General features: G+C 45.2%; 1 protein-coding gene across 3 annotated transcripts in view; it reads right to left on the bottom strand.

The window, feature by feature from the left end:
- The window catches only part of HHAT (hedgehog acyltransferase), a 346,637-nt gene that overhangs the window by 154,234 nt on the left and 169,843 nt on the right, over positions 1–22,560 (bottom strand). Inside the window, exon 12 of one of the 3 annotated variants that reach the window (XM_075267134.1) lies at positions 12,478–12,670. The exons of the other annotated variants lie outside the window; for them this stretch is intronic. Coding sequence (XP_075123235.1) covers positions 12,534–12,670 — 137 coding nt within the window. The 3' untranslated portion in view covers positions 12,478–12,533. Of the gene's footprint in view, positions 1–12,477; positions 12,671–22,560 lie in introns of those variants that run through there. 3 annotated transcript variants of the gene reach the window in all.

Here is a 22,560-nt window from a genome sequence, read left to right as displayed (position 1 = left end):
TAGAAGTTTTGCATGTCTCCCAACCATCCCAGATTCACTGGGACAGTCCTGGATTCCAAGTCCTTGTTGGGAAGTATGTCCTGGTATCAACTCATCTGCATCCAGAGAACGCAGATGAGTTGAATTCTAGAATGGTACAGCAGCTTTACAATGTGTCCGATATTCTGGGAGTAGAAGGTACGAGGAGATGACATCACTCACATCTCGTCTGCAGGTCCCTGAAGACTCATCTCGGGGCCGAGACGATCAGCAGGGAATGGGGGTTCTGATGTTTGTCTGTTACACAATGGAGACATTAAACTGGGGTAGATGGAGGGGACTACTACTACTGACTGTGGGGGCACCAGGAGGCGGACATTATTATGTGGGGGCATATCACTCTAGTGTGACTATAGGGGCATTATACTGGGTGGGGATGGGCATGGGAGGAGTAAAAGCTGGTGGAGCTACATTCCCCAGCGTGCCACGCATTCTGCTCCTCTTTCTGTCCTTGGTTTTTGGTTTGGAGAGAAAAAGTTTTGTCCAAAATGAAACAGGCAGGAGAATCTTGTGAATGTTTGCGAAACTAAAGCAGCAAGGTTTTCCCACCTCTACCGCTGACTGAGCTGCATCACATCGGTTCCAATTGGATCCCGGGTCTAGGGTGGGAGCCAACCTCCGAGGGCCATGTAGTAGAATATGGAGATATAGGGTCCATACAAATAATATCCTATAGTAGTGACAGATCTCCAGCCTTTACGCTGCCTGAGGAACCTCAAAGTTAGGATGAGATGGAAAGAATTTGGTCACTTCTTCTAAACCCATTGAGCTGATCTCCTCCTGATCACCCATACACCATATAGCACCAGTGTCCCATTGGGGACAAGAGAGTAAGTTCTCATGGGGTAGTTAATGATACAACGTTTTTAACATTACTATATGGATGGGGACCTCTGGTGCCCTCATTATCTTTGCAGAGCTCATCGGGGACGAGGTCTCCTTCCTCTAGACCCTTACCGATGCCTTGACTCTTGGTCACATGACTGACTCCGCTCTACTCTATAGACCTGTAGTCAGAGTAGAGCAAAGTCAATGACATCACAGAGAGGTGGAGCGGCTGCAATGGAGGCCGAGGAACCGGATTTCTGTCCCCTGCTGTGCTCTGTAAAGCTAATCATTGAGTTTTGGGGGCCCCATATCTGCAGAGTACCCCCTGAATGAAACGTAAACACATTTTATATCATCACCATATAACGCTTTTAAGGTTTGTCTCTTCAAGAACACAATGATTGGGCATATTAAAATTCCACATGTCTGATAGTCCTTCACCACAACATCGACTACCAAGGCCCCCATACAGCTTCTTCATGGTTTCTGTAAGTCCTACTAATAGAAGACCACAATTTCATACCGAAAGCCACGAGCCACGATACGGCAACAACACGAACGTGACACGGGTTGTGAATGTTTTTGAATATTTTTGTGTCGTGAACACACATCAGATCTTTTCCCTTCTATTTTAGTCCGTTCTCTTCTCCATCTTAATGCGCCACCTTCCCGCCGTCTTCTTTACTTAAACAGCCATAAGCCGGGTTTTAATCTCGAGAAACCCCCGATGATTCGGATTACGGTAACTACAGACGCTGCGCGTTACCCGCGGACGTCACGTGAAGCCTAATACCGTTCACTTATAACTAATGATGGGTTAGACGTAAAATCCTCCATGAATATTATTAGAATACAATGGAGACGTATGGCAGGAGCCTTTATGAGAAGAACAAAGGATTACACAGAACTAGCGCAATATAAAGGTATTGTCTGAGGGAAGAGGATGACCCCCAATACGGAAACTGGTTCAGGAATTGCTTGGGGGGTTTCATCACAGACAATGGGGCAGGTTCATTAAAATGGCCTAAAGGGCAAAATTGTCTTAGTTGTCCATAGCAAACAAATCACAGCCTGTAGCAACCAATCACAGCACAGCTTTCATTTTGTATCCTACTCCTGAACAATGGAAGCTGCCTTTTGATTGGTTGCTATTAGAGATGAGCGAAAGCCCTGAGGAAGGGATCTGAGATATCTGTATTGTAATCTGTCATCATTATTAGTTAGCCATTAAAAAAGTTATCAACTACTGAAGACTCTCAAGTTTTTTGTTTTTTATATAGAATATTTGTAGACTATATTAGCTAGTTGGGAGACTTCAGACACTTCCCAATGAAATTGTGATATTCCCACAGACCTGCAGATTACAATCTGATCGCTCCTGCTTGTAAACGGATTGATAGGTTGTAACATACCTCCCAACCGTCCCGATTTCCGCGGGACATTCACGATTTCGGTGACGTGTCCCGCGGTCCCGGTTGGAGGGAGGTATGTCCCGATTTCAACTCAGATCTGCGTCTGGAGGACGCAGATCTGAGTTGAATACATACACGACTAAAGCAAGGAGCTGTCACAGGTCAGCTCCTTGCTTTGCTGCTGCACTCCGGCTACTGGCTGTGTAGGCGCGATGTGATGACGTCACATCGCACCTACAACTGTGTTAGTGACACTGCGGAGAGAGCGGCGAGGAAGCGAGGAAAAGGTGAGTTTAAGTGTTTTTTTGTGTGTAGACATTGAGGTGGAACATGAAACTGGGGGCAGATGAAGGAGAGGATGGCATGACACTGGGGGCAGAGATGGAGGGGACATGAATCTGGGGGCAGAGATGGAGGGGACATGAATCTGGGGGCAGAGATGGAGGGGACATGAATCTGGGGGCAGAGATGGAGGGGACATGAATCTGCGGGCAAGGATGGGGGGATATGAAACTGGGGCAGAGATGGGGGCCATGAATCTGGGGACAGAGATGGGGGGATATGAATCTGCGGGCAAGGATGGGGGGACATGAAACTGGGGCAGAGATGGGGGACATGAATCTGGGGACAGAGATGGGGGGACATGAATCTGGGGGCAGAGATGGGGGACATGAATCTGGGGGCAGAGATGGAGGGACATGAAACTGGGGGCAGAGATGGGGGACATGAATCTGGGGACAGAGATGGGGGGACATGAATCTGGGGGCAGAGATGGAGGGACATGAATCTGGGGGCAGAGATGGGGGGACATGAAACTGGGGGCAGAGATGGGGGACATGAATCTGGGGACAGAGATGAGGGGACATGAAACTGGGGCAGAGATGGAGGGGACATGAAACTGGGGCAGAGATGGGGGACATGAATTTGGGGGCAGAGATGTGGGCACAAGAATCTGTGGGCAGAGATGGGGACATGAATCTGGGGCAGAGATGGGGGACATGAATCTGGGGGCAGAGATGGGGGACATGAATCTGGGGCAGAGATGGAGGGGACATGAATCTGGGGGCAGAGATGGGGGACATGAATCTGGGGGCAGATGAAGGGTGTATATGAAACTGGGGGAGAGATAGAGGGTGGTCATATAATTTACGGGTGACTGTAGGAGGATTATACTGTGTGGGGGCACATGAAAAATGAATGAGAATGGGCGGAGTCAACATAAAAGTGGGTGGAGCTAAATTTGCAGCGGCACGCTATGGTATGGTTGTAGCGTCACCTACACCCTGGCTGGACCTAATCCTATAAAGACTCAAGGAGAAAAGTGACAATCACCATATCCAGGGGGAAGAAATGAGAGAATGAACATGACAGGACTGAAGGATTACTGAATTGTCTCCTACAAAACTGGAGGAGCTTCTGGATGGAGAAAGAACAGGATAGGAAGTGCAAGGAACATAGAGAAGAGGTGAAGAAGCCCAAGATCAAGGTCAACAACATTGGAGAAAATTTATCAAAAGTGTTGTAAATTACATAATTTTACAAGATGGTGAAATTGTGAAAAAATTAGCAAAATTGTGCACATAGAAGGATAAAATTGTCATGATGTGAATATTGTACGCAATACAAGAGTGGTAATAAAACAGAATTCTGTCCACACAAACCCCTCAGGATGGGAAATGGGGCCGAATCGTGGACTGGATTTCACTGCCCCATCACAGTCACGTGAACCTTTACCGATCCCTTCTCTAGACACACAAGAAAAACCCATAAAAATAACATGAAATACGGCGTGAACGCAAAGCACTACAAAAGACATGTAACGTCTTATTCTACAAGGTCTAAAGAGGAAATGTCAAGGCGCTTATTGTATAACCACGGACAGCGTGTAGCATCTAGAATATTCATGGGGCTCCTCTATGCCTATGAGAGGTGTAAGTAACAGATATTGCACATAACGGAATTAAGTGCATTAGGCCGTGAAATTGTATTTTTCAAGGCAGGACTGATGCAGAGCGACATGTCACCGAAATATCATGGAACAGTCATACTAGAAGCTATGCACCGCCGCAATGGAGCTCTGTCACTTTAAAGGCGATGTAGGGTAACGTAATAGAATAAGAGGAGAGTTATGGCCGGAGTCTGCTGGGCTTATATAGGACGGATGTGCGAAGTCTATAGGGCGTTGGAGTACCCAGCTGTAAGGGCGTATTGGATGCAGTTAAAAATGCATCGGAAAAACAACTGCACGAAGGTTTGATGTTATTAGTGCAGTTTCTATGTTCACCCGATATTTTTGATGGACATAATGGACGGTCACGTTCTATTTTCAGCCATTTTCATAGATCTCTCCATATAAGCAATGTACAAGGGATCTGTGATAATGGTGCCCCTCGGGTGCAAGACGGCCTTGCAAACAGTCCATGTTTCACAGCCATTTTGCACCTCAGTTGTGTGAATGTCGCCTTACAGGTAAAACATGTTCCATAAATGTGTTTAATCTGCAAAACTGAAAACAGTGCAAAAGCATCAAAGTTGCACCGTGTGACATCCAGGACCCCCGCACATCAGCCGTTTAAGTGGTAGTGCTGCTCCCTGAATGCCGCTTCCACTTCACAGATCATGTGACAGCTCATTCGTTTGCCACATGGCCTGATTGTAGCTCAGTCCCATTCAAGTGAATGGATTTAACTGTGATACCAAGCACGGCCACTGAACCAATGCGCTTCATACAGCTGATCGGCGGGGGTTCTGTGTATTTGATCACCACTGATCTTGAACTTATTACCTACAACAGCAATGGACAACGTATTTTGCCGATTTAAATGAAAAAAAAAAAAACAGAAGAGAAAAGAGTGCCAAGCAAAAATTGTAAGGCTGAAGACCGCTATACTAAAGTCATATACCACAAACCCTAAGGCTTCGTACACATGGAGTTTTTTGGTTTGGAAAAATACGTTTCAGGAAAATTCATGAGGCTTTTTTTGAAGCGTTTTTCAGACATTTCCGCCTAAAAAAAAATCAATGCAAGTCAATGGGAGGTGGAAAATCCGCCTGGTGTTTTTTTGCCTCCCATTGACTTGTATTGCTTTCCTGAGGCGGAATCCGCCTGAAGAATGGACATGTTCATTCTTTTTTCCGCTAGCAGAAAAAAAAAAAGATTACATAGGACTGTATGGTGAGGCATTTTTTGGTCAGGATTTTGAGGCAGATTCCTGACCAAAAAACTCTGTGTGAACGCAGCCTAACACAGAAGTGCCGCTACCTGATGCTCCAGGACACAAATCGTTTACTATTATTTCCTGGGATACATTTGCACTTTCCCATTTGAAGCAATGTGCAATCCCCAGTTAGTGTATGTGCCCAGGAGTACCGTATGGCAGCACCTTAGGGAAGTGTCACACTATGTAGATGGATGGAGCTATAGCTGTATCCAGTCCTGGGTCACCGGTACTTTCATTTCAATATAAAGCTGCATTCACATGGATCATTTTTGCACGTAGGAAAACTTTCTTGCGTTTTTTTTAAATGCAAAAATACATTGTCATACAGAATAATGTCCCATAGTGGCCCCTGCACACAGTATTATGCCCCATAGTGGCCCCTGCACACAGTATTATGTCCCATAGTGGCCCCTGCACACAGTATTATACCCCATAGTGGCCCCTGCACACAGTATTATGCCCCATAGTGGCCCCTGCACACAGTATTATCCCCCATAGTGGCCCCTGCACACAGTATTATCCCCCATAGTGCCCCTGCACACAGTATTATCCCCCATAGTGCCCCTGCACACAGTATTATCCCCCATAGTGGCTCCTGCACACAGTATTATGTCCTATAGTGGCCCCTGCACACAGTATAATGTCCCATAGTGGCCCCTGCACACAGTATTATACCCCATAGTGGCCCCTGCACACAGTATTATCCCCCATAGTGCCCCTGCACACAGTATTATGCCCCATAGTGGCCCCTGCACACAGTATTATGCCCCATAGTGGCCCCTGCACACAGTATTATGCCCCATAGTGGCCCCTGCACACAGTATTATGTCCCATAGTGGCCCCTGCACACAGTATTATACCCCATAGTGGCCCCTGCACACAGTATTATGCCCCATAGTGCCCCCTGCACACAGTATTATCCCCCATAGTGCCCCTGCACACAGTATTATCCCCCATAGTGCCCCTGCACACAGTATTATGTCCTATAGTGGCCCCTGCACACAGTATTATGTCCTATAGTGGCCCCTGCACACAGTATAATGTCCCATAGTGGCCCCTGCACACAGTATTATCCCCCATAGTGCCCCTGCACACAGTATTATGCCCCATAGTGGCCCCTGCACACAGTATTATGCCCCATAGTGGCCCCTGCACACAGTATTATGCCCCATAGTGGCCCCTGCACACAGTATTATGTCCCATAGTGGCCCCTGCACACATTATTATGCCCCATAGTGGCCCCTGCACACAGTATTATCCCCCATAGTGCCCCTGCACACAGTATTATGCCCCATAGTGGCCCCTGCACACAGTATTATGCCCCATAGTGGCCCCTGCACACAGTATTATGCCCCATAGTGGCCCCTGCACACAGTATTATGTCCCATAGTGGCCCCTGCACACAGTATTATACCCCATAGTGGCCCCTGCACACAGTATTATGTCCCATAGTGGCCCCTGCACACAGTATTATGCCCCATAGTGGCCCCTGCACACAGTATTATCCCCCATAGTGGCCCCTGCACACAGTATTATCCCCCATAGTGCCTCTGCACACAGTATTATCCCCCATAGTGCCCCTGCACACAGTATTATGCCCCAAAGTGGCCCCTGCACACAGTATTATGTCCCATAGTGGCCCCTGCACACAGTATTATCCCCCCTAGTGCCCCTGCACACAGTTTTATGCCCCATAGTGGCCCCTGCACACAGTATTATGTCCCATAGTGGCCCCTGCACACAGTATTATGTCCCATAGTGGCCCCTGCACACAGTATTATGCCCCATAGTGGCCCCTGCACACAGTATTATCCCCCATAGTGCCCCTACACACAGTATTATCCCCCATAGTGGCCCCTGCACACAGTATTATCCCCCATAGTGGCCCCTGCACACAGTATTATCCCCCATAGTGCTCCTGCACACAGTATTATGTCCCATAGTGGCCCTTGCACACAGTATTATGTCCATTTTGGTCCCTCCACATAGTATTGTGACCCAATGAACTTTGCAAACATTTAGGGTTCAGCCTGTGGCCCTATCAGCAGTCTCTGACGTCAGGCCGTAGACCCGAGGAGAACAAGGAAAGTGAGTAACATTATTTTTTTATGTCCCGGGCCTCCGTTTACCACTCTCTGGATCTGAAGAGACCCCACAGTATAATAATAGCCGTTTGTTTCGGACGTGTTTGGTCGAAATAAAACTGCTGGGCTGCCGTGCCAGGGAATCAATTATTAAGCCCCTTTAAAGGTGAAAATAAGATCTCCATCAGTCTCCGCTCCTCACGATTATAGTTCACTCTCCATTCACGTAATAGATTCTGCTGATCAATAGGTTAACCCTTACCGTATCTTCTCAGAATCCCCTTCTCCATGATCAGCCTATAAGATTTTTTTCTAGACTTATCGAGGGTTGGTTAAGGGAACCGCGCTGCCTTTACACTATCGGATATTGTGCAGGTCCTCATATGGTAAATGTGCTCCTTGGGACGCTGTTAGGGCTGATTAATGCCGCAATAATGACTCCTCATCTCTCGTGGAGATCCATCAGTGGAGATGCCGCTGCTTCCCGCTGCCAAGTCACACTATACTTTCGCCATTAATACAGTGTCTGGCATCGGCTCAGGAAATAAAATAAAAAGCGCCGGCTCTGTCTCTGCCCCGTAGCGGGCCGCGCAATCAATAATCCTCATTCTCGTGCTCAGTGTATTGTATGGAGGGACGAGAACATCTGGTAGCTCTTGGGATTTGCTTTCAGAATAGGTGAAATGTTCACAAATTCCCGATAGTTCTGGTATTTAACTGGAGAAGTAACTTTTTCGAAATGGCTTTAAAGCTTTAGGAATTCAGTCACAAGGAGAAAGCAGAAATATTGTGCAAAATCTAAGACGTCTCCTACGCAGGAGGTCCGTGTGCCCCGGGGGAATGGAGGTACATTCAGGGGTGTAACTACCGGGGTAGCAGCGGTAGCGGATGCCATAGGGCCCAGGACATTAGGGGGCCCGGCGACAGCCACTGCTGCTGCGTTTTTTATTTCTTAATAGGCCGTTACCGGCTGGAGTAACTCCGACTGGTAACGGGCCCTATTTACTTACCAATCTGGCAGAGGCCTGGGATCAGTAAGTGACACCGCGGGCCCCACAAACATCATTATTATACTCGGGGGTCTTTTCAGCCCTCCAAGTATAATGATCGGAGGCCCGGGAGAGGTAAGGGAACATAAAAAAACACTGTTACTTATCTCTCTGGGCTCCAGACAGGCTTTGGGCCTACTTCTGCAATGTCCTATGACCGGGGCCTGTGTCCCAGCTCATGTGACGTCCCCAGTTGTGTGAAGTCCCGGACATTGAAGATCGCCGACACCACCAAAGAGTGCAGTGGGGCCAGGGATAGGTAAGTAACAGTGTTTTTTTTATGTTGGCATCCCCCTGGGTCTACGATTATTATATTCTGGGGTCTGAAAAGACCCCAGAGTATAATAATTGTTCATGGGTGTCCACAGTGGGACATAATACTGTGAGCAGGGGCCACTGTAGGGCAGAATAGTATGTGCAGGGGCCACTATGCGGCACAATATTGTGTCTAGGGGTCATTATGGGGCATAATACTGTGTGCAGGGGCCACTATGGGACATAATACTGTGTGCAGGAGCCACTATGGGACATAATACTGTGTGCAGGGGCCACTAGGGGGCATAATAGAGCGTGCAGGAATGCGGGGGGGGGGGGAATTGGTTGGGGTCTTTGACGTCGGGAAGGGGGGGGGCCCATGGCAAAAGTTCGCCATGGGGCCCCGCCATCCCTAGTTACGCCACTGGATACATTGTATCACTACACTACTTTTTTCGTTAAATGGGTTGTCCAAGAACCAAAATGAATGATCGGTCATTAATTTAAGATCATAAGGGTTCAGGGGGAAGATGTGAGCACAGTGTAAGGAGTCAGCAGCAGACGGCTCTGTATACTGTGCAGTAGATATTGAACTATTATAGCTCAGGTCTTTATAGCTGGACGACCCTATATTGTATGAAGGCTCAACCACCACAGATCTCACATTAATAAACTATCTTAAGGATCGGTCGTTCATTTTGGGTCTTGGACAACCCTGTTGCGGTATTTTATAAGATCAGACAAAAAATAGCCTGCGGTCAGATCTACAGATTGTATTGATTTGTATCTTACGCTGTTTCTGACCTTATTACTCATATTTAATATATTTCTTTTGCCCTTTAAGGACATGAATGTGCTGCCGAGAAGTCTATATGTTCTATACTGGTATGTAATTTAGAGGATATTGACTTCAGCATCGGCCATTTGAAATGGCGCTGCATTATCTGAAGCCAAACCTTCTACAGATCTCCGGGTGTGTTGTGTATAGAGGAATATAATATATATATATATATATATATATATATATATATATATATATATATATATATATATATATATCTATAGGAGATTGTCAGATGACAACTAAGGGTCATCTGAGGGAAGTAGCTGCAATTTGTACGTGGAGAAGAAGAGGTTAAATATATACGGTATATCAGTAACATGACATTGCTATACACACATCCCAACCAGTCTTAATATTAAAGCCCCTGACCCTACCCCTTTCTGCACTTCACCACATTTCCTATGGACATGGCCTTGCCATCTTTCTTGAGACAAGGTCACAAAATGTGTTAGGGAGCGTTCACACTACCGTCAGTGTCCGACATGTAGTGTCCGTGACACCTGTCATTCACTTGAATGGGCATTGGGTGCGTTCTTTTGCACTCCCTGCCCGTCCTTCCTGTCCGCAAGAGAAGATGTCCGACTTCTCAAGCGGACAGAAGAACCCTGCATGCATTGGTATTCTGTCCGGGGGAGTCCGCATGGGGACCCCTCCCCGAATGGAATACCAAATGTAACTGCAAGCAGTGTGCAGTAAAAGCACACAGACCCCATAGACTATAATGGGGTCCATGTGCTTGTCGCATGCTGCCCGCAGAAATCATGCGGACAGGAAAGTAGATTATGAACTACTTTCCTGTTCGCATGTTCTGTGCGGAGATCTGGCAGCAAGAACATGGACCCCATTATAGTCTATGGGGTCTGTGTGCTTTTACTGCACACTGCTTGCAGCTACATTTGGTATTCCATTTGGGGTGATCCCCATGCGGACTCCCCCGGACGGAATACCAACGCAGATGTGAACCAAGCCTTGCCTGCTCCTGCTTGAAACCATCCACTTGGCATTAGGGAGTCTAGTTAGTATACCAGGCACCAAAACTAACTACCCAGATTGTTCAGGAATGGTGTGGGCTAAAGAAAAAAATCCCAACTACACTGGAATCAGTTCAGGGGAACCTACTAAGGGATGAAAAGAGCTTAAAGAAGCTCTCCGGCCAAAATATATAGGCCGGGGGAGGAGAAAAAGGTCCCCTCTAAGTTTTCTGCAGCTTTAGAAGAACTCCGCTTGACTTTGGTTGTATACTGGCAGTTGCTAATAAAGCTGCGGTATACAGACAAGGGATCGGCGGTTCACGTTAGGTTAATGAATCCCCTCCTCCATACATAAAGCCTTTATATATTATCAGCCGGATTCGCCGAGGACCTGAGGAATATTATCTGCCATTACAAGGTCGCCGGCGGCGTCTTCATAGAAATTGTACTTAAATATATATATATGATTGTTTTTACGGAGTAAGTGCTTGTAAATGTCAGGGATGTTCGCATTATAGTCACATCTTTTATCGCCAAAGTGAATGTTTCCTGCGCCCGCTGCTAAATAATGGACGAGCCGCGTTCCTGATGATATTTAATAGACGAGACGTTCTGATCCTATCTGTAAGAGATTACATTGTTTGGTGGGAAACCTTTATACAATAACTTCATGTAACTACAAATGCAACAGAATATTATCTTATTAGAGTCTCACCGTCATATTAAAGGGCTGCGGCTCTTGTACAAACAGCGCCATCCCTGTCCGGTGGTTGTGTTGAGTATCACAGTTCAGGTTCATTCACTTCAATGTTAAAGGCATTCTATCATTAAAACTCAATTTTTTCTCAGTAACACGTAGGATTAGCCTTAATAAAGCCTACTCTTCTCCTACCTTTAGATGTCTTCTCCGCGCTGCCATTCGGTAGAAATCCTGGTTTCGTTGGTATGCAAATGAGTTCTCTTGCAGCACTGGGGGCGGTCCCCTGCACTCAAACAGCATTGGGGGTGTCCCCAATGCTGCAAGAGAAATCTCCAGCGCCGCCTCCATCTTCTTCAGGAACGTCCTCTTCATCGCGTCTTGGCTTCAAACTTCTAGGCCTCAGGCCTAGGGCAAAGCCTACTGTGCATGCCCGCTGGCCACAAGAAAATGGCCGCTTACACAGTATTGTAAGCGGCCATTTTTTTGTGGCCGGTGGGCATGCACAGTCGGCTTTGCCCTAGAAGTTTGACCACCAGCGCCAGAAGAAGACGAGTGAGGAGGACATTCCTGAAGAAGATGGAGGCAGCGCTGGAGAGTTCCCTCGCAGCATTGGGGACACCCCAGTGCTGCAAAAGAACTCATTTGCATACCGCCGAAAACCTAGATTTATATGGAACGGCGGCCCAGAGAAGACATCTAAAGGTAGGAGAAGAAGAGCCTTTCTTAAGGCTATACCTACGTGTTAGTGAGAAAAAATTGAGTTTTAATGATAGGATCCATTTAAGCTGCAATACTGGATACAATCCATGGACAGTGGTGGCGCTGTCTGTGGAAGAAGGAAGCCATGTTGTTTTCTTCATGTTAATTTATTAACCCTTCTATCTCAGAAAGCATTTTTTTTTTCACATTTTTATCCATTTTGGTGACTGACCCCACAGCAAGGGCAAAACGTGGACCTCTCTTGGAGATCGCTCTGGGATTTTCGACTAATAGGTGAGAAAGAAACCATGAAAAATCATAAAAAAGGAAATCATTTTATTATGAAAAATAAGACAAATAATGAAAAACTGTACATTTGCTCTCGGCTCCATCTCCCATCTTCTTGAAGATTCGGCGGCTTGTATGTGTCTTCACTTGACGGACGTAGTTCTTGGGCAGAGCGGGAACTTGCCTTTGTATTGAGGGTACAAAAACAGACTCCATTCAATTCCCACCTGGGCGAAGCAGTAAAGGCAGCCGAACATGACCAGAGGGATCCGCGGCCAACCTGCAAAATCACAGACTCATAGGTTGAATGTTTTATACTAGACGTCTCCGTCTTTGACCATAATACCATTGCACCTCGGGGGCCATATTATTTATGACTGCACTACCACACCCAGCCTGAGCAATAGAGTGGCGCTGTTTCTAATAGCAGCTAATTAATGAGAAGTTTAAGCATTAAAAAACAAAAGTCGCCATCTTAATTCCCCCGCGGCACGAGTCCTGCGACAACTATATATCTCCCAGTATAATGAATATTTGATGGAGAGTCTCAGGTAGGTTCAGCTGCGTTCACATTTGGTATAATAATTAAAGATAAATTAGTATATATATTCCCTTAGCTTGCACAATGTCTCGCATACTAATGCACGCCTTCGCTCCGGCTCGGGATTGAGCATGACCTCATTTCCTTAATACACTTGCCCAATATTAAACCTTAATCTGTAAATTGAAATGCAGGTTTTCTTTAAACAACTTTATTAACCATTCACCGGGCAGCGAAGCACAAGTTACATTATTTAACAGGCTGGTTAAGCTCATTACTTCTTCTTCCCTAAGCAGATGAAAGTTATGAGATTCACATCGTCTGCTGTCTCAAGGTGACTTCCATGACGAATACCATCGGGTGGCGCAATGTTCAGTATGAATGACTTTCTCCTACCAGATTAGAATTGATGTCATAGACCTTAATTATAGAAATTCATTCCTGATCTGTACATGGGTTCTTATATTCTGTCTGCAATATTAAAATAGAATTTTACAACTGGAATGTCTACAGTAGTCTGCATCGAAAAGTAGCATGTAAAGCAGCAAGCAGATCAGTCACTGTGTACATACATTACATTATACTCCAGAGCTGCGCTCACTATTCTGCTGGTACAGTCACTGTGTATATACATTACATTACTTATCCTGTATTATACTCCAGAGCTGCGCTCACTATTCTGCTGGTACAGTCACTGTGTATATACATTACATTACTTATCCTGTATTATACTCCAGAGCTGCGCTCACTATTCTGCTGGTGCAGTCACTGTGTACATACATTACATTACTTATCCTGTATTATACTACAGAGCTGTGCTCACTATTCTGCTGGTGCAGTCACTGTGTACATACATTACATTACTTATCCTGTATTATACTCCAGAGCTGCGCTCACTATTCCGCTGGTACAGTCACTGTGTACATACATTACATTACTTATCCTGTATTATACTCCAGAGCTGCGCTCACTATTCTGCTGGAGCAGTCACTGTGTACATACATTACATTACTTATCCTGTATTATACTCCAGAGCTGCGCTCACTATTCTGCTGGTACAGTCACTGTGTACATACATTACATTACTTATCCTGTATTATACTCCAGAGCTGCGCTCACTATTCTGCTGGTACAGTCACTGTGTACATACATTACATTACTTATCCTGTATTATACTCCAGAGCTGCGCTCACTATTCTGCTGATACGGTCACTGTGTACATACATTACTTATCCTGTACTGATCCTGAGTTATATCCTGTATTATACTCCAGAGCTGCGCTCACTATTCTGCTGTTGCAGTCACTGTGTACATACATTACATTACTTATCCTGTATTATACTCCAGAGCTGCGCTCAATATTCTGCTGGTGCAGTCACTGTGTACATACATTACATTACTTATCCTGTATTATACTCCAGAGCTGCGCTCACTATTCTGCTGGTGCAGTCACTGTGTACATACATTACATTACTTATCCTGTATTATACTCCAGAGCTGCGCTCACTATTCTGCTGGTACGGTCACTGTGTACATACATTACTTATCCTGTACTGATCCTGAGTTATATCCTGTATTATACTCCAGAGCTGCGCTCACTATTCTGCTGATGCAGTCACTGTGTACATACATTACATTACTTATCCTGTATTATACTCCAGAGCTGCGCTCACTATTCTGCTGGTACGGTCACTGTGTACATACATTACTTATCCTGTACTGATCCTGAGTTATATCCTGTATTATACTCCAGAGCTGCGCTCACTATTCTGTTGGTACAGTCACTGTGTACATACATTACATTACTTATCCTGTATTATACTCCAGAGCTGCGCTCACTATTCTGCTGGTGCAGTCACTGTGTACATACATTACATTACTTATCCTGTATTATACTCCAGAGCTGCGCTCACTATTCTGTTGGTACAGTCACTGTGTACATACATTACATTACTTATCCTGTATTATACTCCAGAGCTGCGCTCACTATTCTGTTGGTACAGTCACTGTGTACATACATTACATTACTTATCCTGTATTATACTCCAGAGCTGCGCTCACTATTCTGCTGGTGCAGTCACTGTGTACATACATTACATTACTTATCCTGTATTATATTCCAGAGCTGCGCTCACTATTCTGCTGGTGCAGTCACTGTGTACATACATTACATTACTTATCCTGTATTATACTCCAGAGCTGCGCTCACTATTCTGCTGGTGCAGTCACTGTGTACATACATTACATTACGTATCCTGTATTATACTCCAGAGCTGCGCTCACTATTCTGCTGGTGCAGTCACTGTGTACATACATTACATTACTTATACTGAGTATATCCTGTATTATACTCCAGCACTGTATTCACAATTCTACCGTCTTCAGAGTGAAGGTCAGTCTCATAGTCAGTCACATACATAATAGATTTGTTACATAAATCTTAGTCCGCCCTGCTGCCCTCGCCTCTCCTATGGATTACTATTGGTGAATAAACAAAAACTCAAGGCTGCACTGTCACAGCGAACACAAACAAGCCCAATGTTTCGGTGACGGCAGAATGTCAGTCACTAATAATACTACCGCATCACCCCAGCACACTCTTACGCCTTATTATTTGAGGTCTGAATAACACTAGATGAAAGCAAGGCCGGACTGATCAATTCTAGCAGATCGCGTTTCCACCGCCATATCCAAGGCCATAATGTTTCAGAGATTTTCCCACGATTAAATATTACACTTCATGTCTCTATAAGATCATTAAAATCATATTTGTATTTCTATTAGAGTCACTCTATACAATTACCCGTGTATACATTTTGCTATTATCTACTTCTTACGGCGCCCCCTGGTGTTCTTTTGAATCCCTTTGAGAATGTCCACTTCATGTGCTACTGAGCATGTGCGACCACTGGGAATGGATTATACAATAGAATGCATTAGGGGGACACAAACGGAACACCAGGGGGCATCATAACAAATATGTAACAACACTAACTAGATACAGGGCCATTTTTATAAGAGATTCAAAAAGAATTTAGTATTTTATATAATGTAACAGACCTATGGAGATACAGAATTTAAAGGAAATTTTTCTTTCAATGATTAGAGAGGGCATTGTGAAGAAATTGTGAATGAACAGAGGGGCGGACTCATTTGGGGTCATGAAGACCGTCTCCTTTTCCTTGGAGGACCCAGTATGTCCATGGTTTAGGCAGGGACTGCAAAGTTACTTTTGACCATGCTACACTATTTTTGCACATGTTGAGCTGCCAGTTGCAACTAAGGCTAATAAATACAGTTGCGAAAAAATCCAATAAGGTTACGTTGCGGCACATAACAGATCATTAGGTCTGATGTAATAGTGTGACGTCACATGTTGCTGAGTAGATTTAGTCCACTGTGTTGATTATAACCTGCAGCATGCAATTCTTTATTTCTCCTGTGGAGGAGCTGTAGGAAAACGAAACAGTGGGACAACCTGTGATCAACTTGTTTTAGAAGGCGGTCCACTATCTCTGGTGCTCTCATTGAATGAATGGATGGGTGCGTTTGCGTCCACTGCTACCGCATTCATAATGGGGGTAAAACACCCCCGTTCTCAGGATAGAGGACCACTGAGACCCCCACCATTCGGTAACTTATCCTAACCCTAACGGGGGCACAATTTCTCCTGTTCTCACTATTGATGGGGGTCTCAAGGGTCGGACCCCCACCAATCTGCTTATAAAGTAATCCTCCGCACATGACCGGTTAGGAGTACCAGAGACGCACTGCTATAGCCCAGGCCCTAATGGCTCCTTCTCTTTCCTATTACGTCTTTGGTCGCCGTGTACGGAGCAGAGATAACAGATTTGGTGACAGTCAGTGATGATCGCCTTGCTTGTGTACGAGGGCGACACTTATTCGGGGATCAATCTACTTATTTCTAGATAAGATTAGATCAGAATATCTGGAGAGATAGAAGAGAGATGATCGATCCTGACACTGAATCGCGACCATGTGGAGACCTGAGGGAGCTTTGATGGACAGATCCGCACCTCGCCGAAGATCTCTCTAGTGATGAAGGAGACGATGATCTTGAGGATAAAATCCTTCAAGTGTCTGGGATGTAGAACAGATACAAGGTGGAGGATTTACTGTAATGAAAGCTGAATGAGAACTGACAGAAGACACGATGAGACCTCGATAAGAGGCAGAAAGTGAAGAGACGGGAGGACTAATGTAACGTAAAGAGCAGGAACAATAGGAATGTATAGAAAAGGACAAACACTTAGGTCATAATATGGCGGACCAGGGTGGTGACTTGTCACAGGCAACCTAGGCCACACTCAGTATGCTATGGGAGTCTAAGAGCTATAGTGTTCCCTAAGTGCTGCCATATAGTGTAATGTCCCAGTCTCACACAGTATAGTGTGTCCTACACAGGTTCTAGAGAATATATGGTCCCCAGGTTCCACACCGTACCGTACCCCAGGTTCTATACACTATATTGTCCCCTAGACCTATACATTGTAGTGCCCCCAGGTCCTATATACAGTAGTGTCCACTGGTCCCACACAGTACAGTGACCCCAGGTTCTATACATTATAGTGCCCCCCTGTTCTATACACTATAGTGCCCTCAGGTCCTATATACTCTACAGTAGTGCCCCCAGGTCCCACATAGTACAGTGCCCCCAGGTTCTATACACTATAGTAGCCCCCCGCCCTATACACTGTAGTGTACCCAGGTCCTATAGACTGTAGTACCCCCAGGTCCCACACAGTGTAGTGCCCCCAGGTCCTATAGACTGTAGTGCCCCTGTTCTATACACTATAGTGCCCTCAGGTCCTATATACTCTACAGTAGTGCCCCCAGGTCCAACACAGTGCAGTGCCCCCAGGTTCTATACACTGCAGTGCCCCCAGGTCCTGTAGACTGTAGTACCCTCAGGTCCTATAGACTGTAGTACCCCCAGGTCCGCCACAGTACAGTACCCCCAGGTTCTATACACTGCAGTGCCCCCAGGTCCTATAAACTGTAGTGCCCCCAGGTGCTATACACTGTAGTGCCCCCAGGTCCCCCACAGTACAGTGCCCCCAGGTTCTACCCTGATTCCCCCTGAATCCCCGCTGTTGATTGATCATATACTTGGTGACATGTATTAAAGTATTGGGCACCTCTATTGGGTGCCCAATCTCATTGCCATTGCCATTACCATATTTGTGCCCACAGCCCCCCCCCCGAAAGAGTTGGAGTAAGCGGGACAGACCGGAAGGCCGACTTTACCATCTTGTACAAATAACAATTTTTCACATCATTTCTGTCCAATAAAAATAATCTATAGAAAAGTTGAGCCTTGTTGTAATTAGAAACCCATTATTAATGTAATCCTGAGTTACGAGGCTGAATGCGATGCCCAGAACGTTCGGTATCCTGGACCGCGGCCATCAAACACATAAAGACTCAAGTTATAGTCTCAGGAAGAAGTCCTAGAAACCAATAAATAACGAAGAAAAAAAATCCACGGCAAAAACAAACACGTCACCCCCCGATTCACTCATCATCGGCGCTGCCAAAGCAAAGGCCGCCATGGAACGAAGATCAGTCAGTCTCAGCGTCGGAGCTGTCAGGTTGGACGCTCATCAGTCATCATAGAGTTAATCTAGACAATTAAGCACTTCTTGTCTTAATTAAGAATATGCCGAAGCAACTCATTAGATTTTAATTGAAATAAAGATGTTTGCCAACCTCATCACCCGCAAGCCAGGGAATAGCAGCTGACATGTGGATAAGAGGCCGCCATCCCGCCGATGTGTCAGACCGATAGTCGATGCTCAGTCCAATGTCTTCTATTCATCGAGGAATAATCAGATTTACACCCGGGCGGATTCTTCACCGGGGGGTTTATCATTGCACCTCCGGCCAAAAATGTTTCCCCTGCTCTCAAATTCTAATTTTAGTAACTGTGGGGAATATTTTTGTCAAATAGAATCATCGGATTGGGAAGAAGGAAGGATTAAGATAAATATTACAAGGAAGGGGTTGTCTAGTCCCTTAAAGGGATCCTATCATTAAAACGCAATTTTTTCTGCCTACCACGTAAGAAAGGCTATTCTTCTCCTACCTTTAGATGTCTTCTCCGGGCCGCCGTTCGGTAGAAATTCCGGTTTCCGTCGGTATGCAAATTAGTTATCTCGCAGCACTGGGGGAGGTCCCCAGCGCTCAAACAGCACTGGGGGTGTCTCCAATGCTGCGAGAAAAGTCTCCAGCGCCATCTCCATCTTCTTGAGGAACGGTCTCTCCCTGCGTCTTCTTCCGGCACTGGGGGTCAAACTTCTAGGCCTCGGGCAGTGCCAACTGCGCATGCCTGTGGCCACAAGAAAAATGGCCGCTTACACAGTAAGTAAGCAGCCATTTTCTCATGGCCTGTGGGCAAGCGCAGTTGGCTCTGCCCGAGGCCTAGATGTTTGACCACCAGAGCCGGAAGAAGACACGCAGAGAGGCCGTTCCTGAAGAAGATAGAGGCGGTGCTGGAGAATTCTCTTGCAGCATTGGGGACGCCCCCAGTGCTGTTTCAGCGCTGGGACCGCCCCCAGTGCTGCGAGAGAACTTATTTCCATACCGACAAAAACGGGGATTTCTACAGAATGGTGGCGCAGAGAAGACATCTAAAGGTAGGAGAAGAATAGCCTTTCCTAAGGTAGGCAGAAAAAATTGCATTTTAATGATAGGATCTCTTTAAAGGGAAAGTGTCCACAGGAAGTGACCTAATGTACAATCACTTTTTTATATGAAACATTTTTTTGGTGCTCATTTTCCATGTTATTATTTATATTTCAAAAGTCCTAATGTGCAATTCCAACTCTCGCCACTAGGTCTCAAATAGTGACTTCCTGTCTCCTGGGTCATAGACACAATGGTCTGGAGCAGACCCCATTGACTTCTATGGGAGAGTTTTCTAGACATGCTCTGTGAGCTGAGGGGGAGAGTAGAAAGGAGTGACATCTCCCTTTGTGAGTTTCGTCTACATAGACATGGTTGCTGTGATCATCAATGTGCTGTTAGTGAGGTGACTGCTGCAAAGAATCTCCTATGGGAAACAGAAAGTATCGGCATATTATTTAGCTTAGTGGCCACAGTTGGAATTGCAGGAGTTTTAGGAATTTATAAAAATTTTGATAATAAAATGGAAATTTCTCAAAAACCTCACCAAAAATTCTTGAACAATACGTTAAACATAAAATATTCCCATTAAAAAAATTATTTTTTATCTATTTATTAAAACTGGAAAGTGATATAAATTTTTTTATTCTAATTTTTTTTACGTGATTCTGGGGGCGGCCAACTTGCCTGAGCTTCTCCTCTGCTCTGTTAACAGCATTTAGTCATCTGCTTTACAGCACAGTCCTGGCTACAGGCAGCAATAGACTGGAGCCGACCCATTGAGGTCTATGGGAGAGATTTCTAGACATGCTCAGTACAGGGAGGGGGAGGAGATAAGCCGTGACATCATCTATTATCAGTAGTGATGTCATGATGGGTCAGTGATGTTATTTTTGGTATCATTTTAATCGTGTTTCTGATGTCAAAGAGGTGACTGCTGCAATTGACAAGTGTCTGTTTTGTATTAGGCTTACTAGCCAGAGTGAAAATTGCAGGATATAACTCATGGACATAGTACATAGAGGCCATTTTTGGTGACACATTCCCTTTAAAGGAACACTCTCAAATAAGAACGTATACATCAGCATAATAGCTTCGCGGTTTCCATGAAAATCATCTTTCCTTCTTCCTATACTTCTATTGATCGGCATTTACACAACCAGCGTTGCAAATGGAAATATGTAATGATATTCTGCACCTTCACGCCTATAACCTGCGGTAACCAGACATATTTATTACACATTTAGTGGTAAAGCGAAGAAAAAAAAAGCTAAAAGTTAAATGTGGGAAAGTGAAATGACATGTATTAAACATTCGGAGGAGTAGCAGATGTTTCGCAGAAGATAAGAATATTTGCAAAACATATTCTGTTTATCAGGTTCTTGATTTGCATGCGAGCGATCGGTGGGTTTAATGAATATATCCAATTTCAATGTGGGAATGTGAATGTTGTTATAGAAACTGCAAAGTACAGGTAGATGAAGAGAAAGGAATAAAACATGGCGGAACGGTCTGTAGAAGCTTCAAGGGGTGGAAAAGTCCCTTTATGGATCAAAAGGCCCCATAAAGTATCTGTCATAGTTGTCATAGCTAAGGCCTTGTTCACCTCTGCATCGGTAATGAGGCATGAGGACCCCCCAATCGGACTACCGAAACGGTGAGCTTATGAAAGCACACGGACCCCATAGAATATAATGGGGTCCGTGTGCTTGCCGTACGGTCTCCGCATGATTCATTCTGAACTACTTTTCAGTCTGCATGTTCCATGCGGATAGCACACTGACCCCATTATAGTCTATGGGGTCCATGTTCTTTCATAAGCTCACTGTGTGCCAATGCATTCTGTAGTCCGTTCGGGAAGGTCCCCAGGCGAACTCCCCCCAAACAGATTACCGACGGAGATGTCAACCAGGCCTAAGGGCATTGAAGAGTTGTCCAGGATCAGATAAAGGGTCCCCCATTTGTCCATAGGCTGTGTCTATATCGATGACCTGTCCTTAGGATATCAATATCTGATCAGTGGGCTCCAACACCAGGAAATCTACCATATATACTCGAGTATAAGCCGAATTTTTCAGCACAGTTTTTGTGCTGAAAAAGCCCCCCTCGGCTTATACTTGAGTCAGCAAAAATAAAAAAAATGTAAAATTTTTTTTGTGTGTCTGTGGGGGGGTGTCTATGACCAGCCACAATATTAATGTATAGAATCTCCCATAAAATAGTGGGGAAAAAAAAGCTTTAAAAAAAAATGAAAGTTGTAAATCCCTCCTTTCCCTAGAATACATATAAAAGTAGAGTATGACTGTGACATACACACACATTAGGTATCCCTGTGTCTACTGAATATAGGGGATCTGCAGTGCTCCTGTTCCGTCGGGAAGGGGTTAATAGGAGCACTACAAATCCCCTATATTCAGCCAGGCTGGATTCCAAGTGGGGGGAAAAAAACCCAGTCCTCAAGCTCAGGGAAGGGGCAGACAGACAACCAAAACACCCCCTCCCCTTCCCCAGCACCTACTGCACCCAAAAACGCCGACCATTTTAATTTTTGAAATGTTCCAGTATCTGCTGCATTTCCCCCCCTCGGCTTATACTCCAGTCAATAAGTTTTCCCAGTTTTTTGTGGTAAAATTAGCAGCCTCGGCTTATATTCGGGTCGGCTTATACTCGAGTATATACGGTATACCAGCTCCAAGAAGTTCAATAAAATGAATGGATTACCACATACTATATGGTCATGCTCCAAGACTAGTTCTCTGTTTTGGCAAACATAGGGGCATCGATTGCTACAGACCCTCCCATATAACACCCTTCAGCGCAACAAAATTGGTTGCAGAGATATCTCTTTAAAGGGTTAACCTAATCTGATTAGACCTTTAAAGGATACATCCAACTCTTGCTTCAATGTAACGGGTTTTGTAAGAACGGCCATAAAACCATCTGCAACGTTTGGTAAGATTAACACCAGGAAACATTATATTTTC

Source organism: Leptodactylus fuscus, chromosome 3, assembly GCF_031893055.1.
Source record: "Leptodactylus fuscus isolate aLepFus1 chromosome 3, aLepFus1.hap2, whole genome shotgun sequence".
Lineage (NCBI taxonomy): Eukaryota > Metazoa > Chordata > Amphibia > Anura > Leptodactylidae > Leptodactylus > Leptodactylus fuscus.
This window is presented reverse-complemented; position numbering and strand designations above follow the sequence as displayed.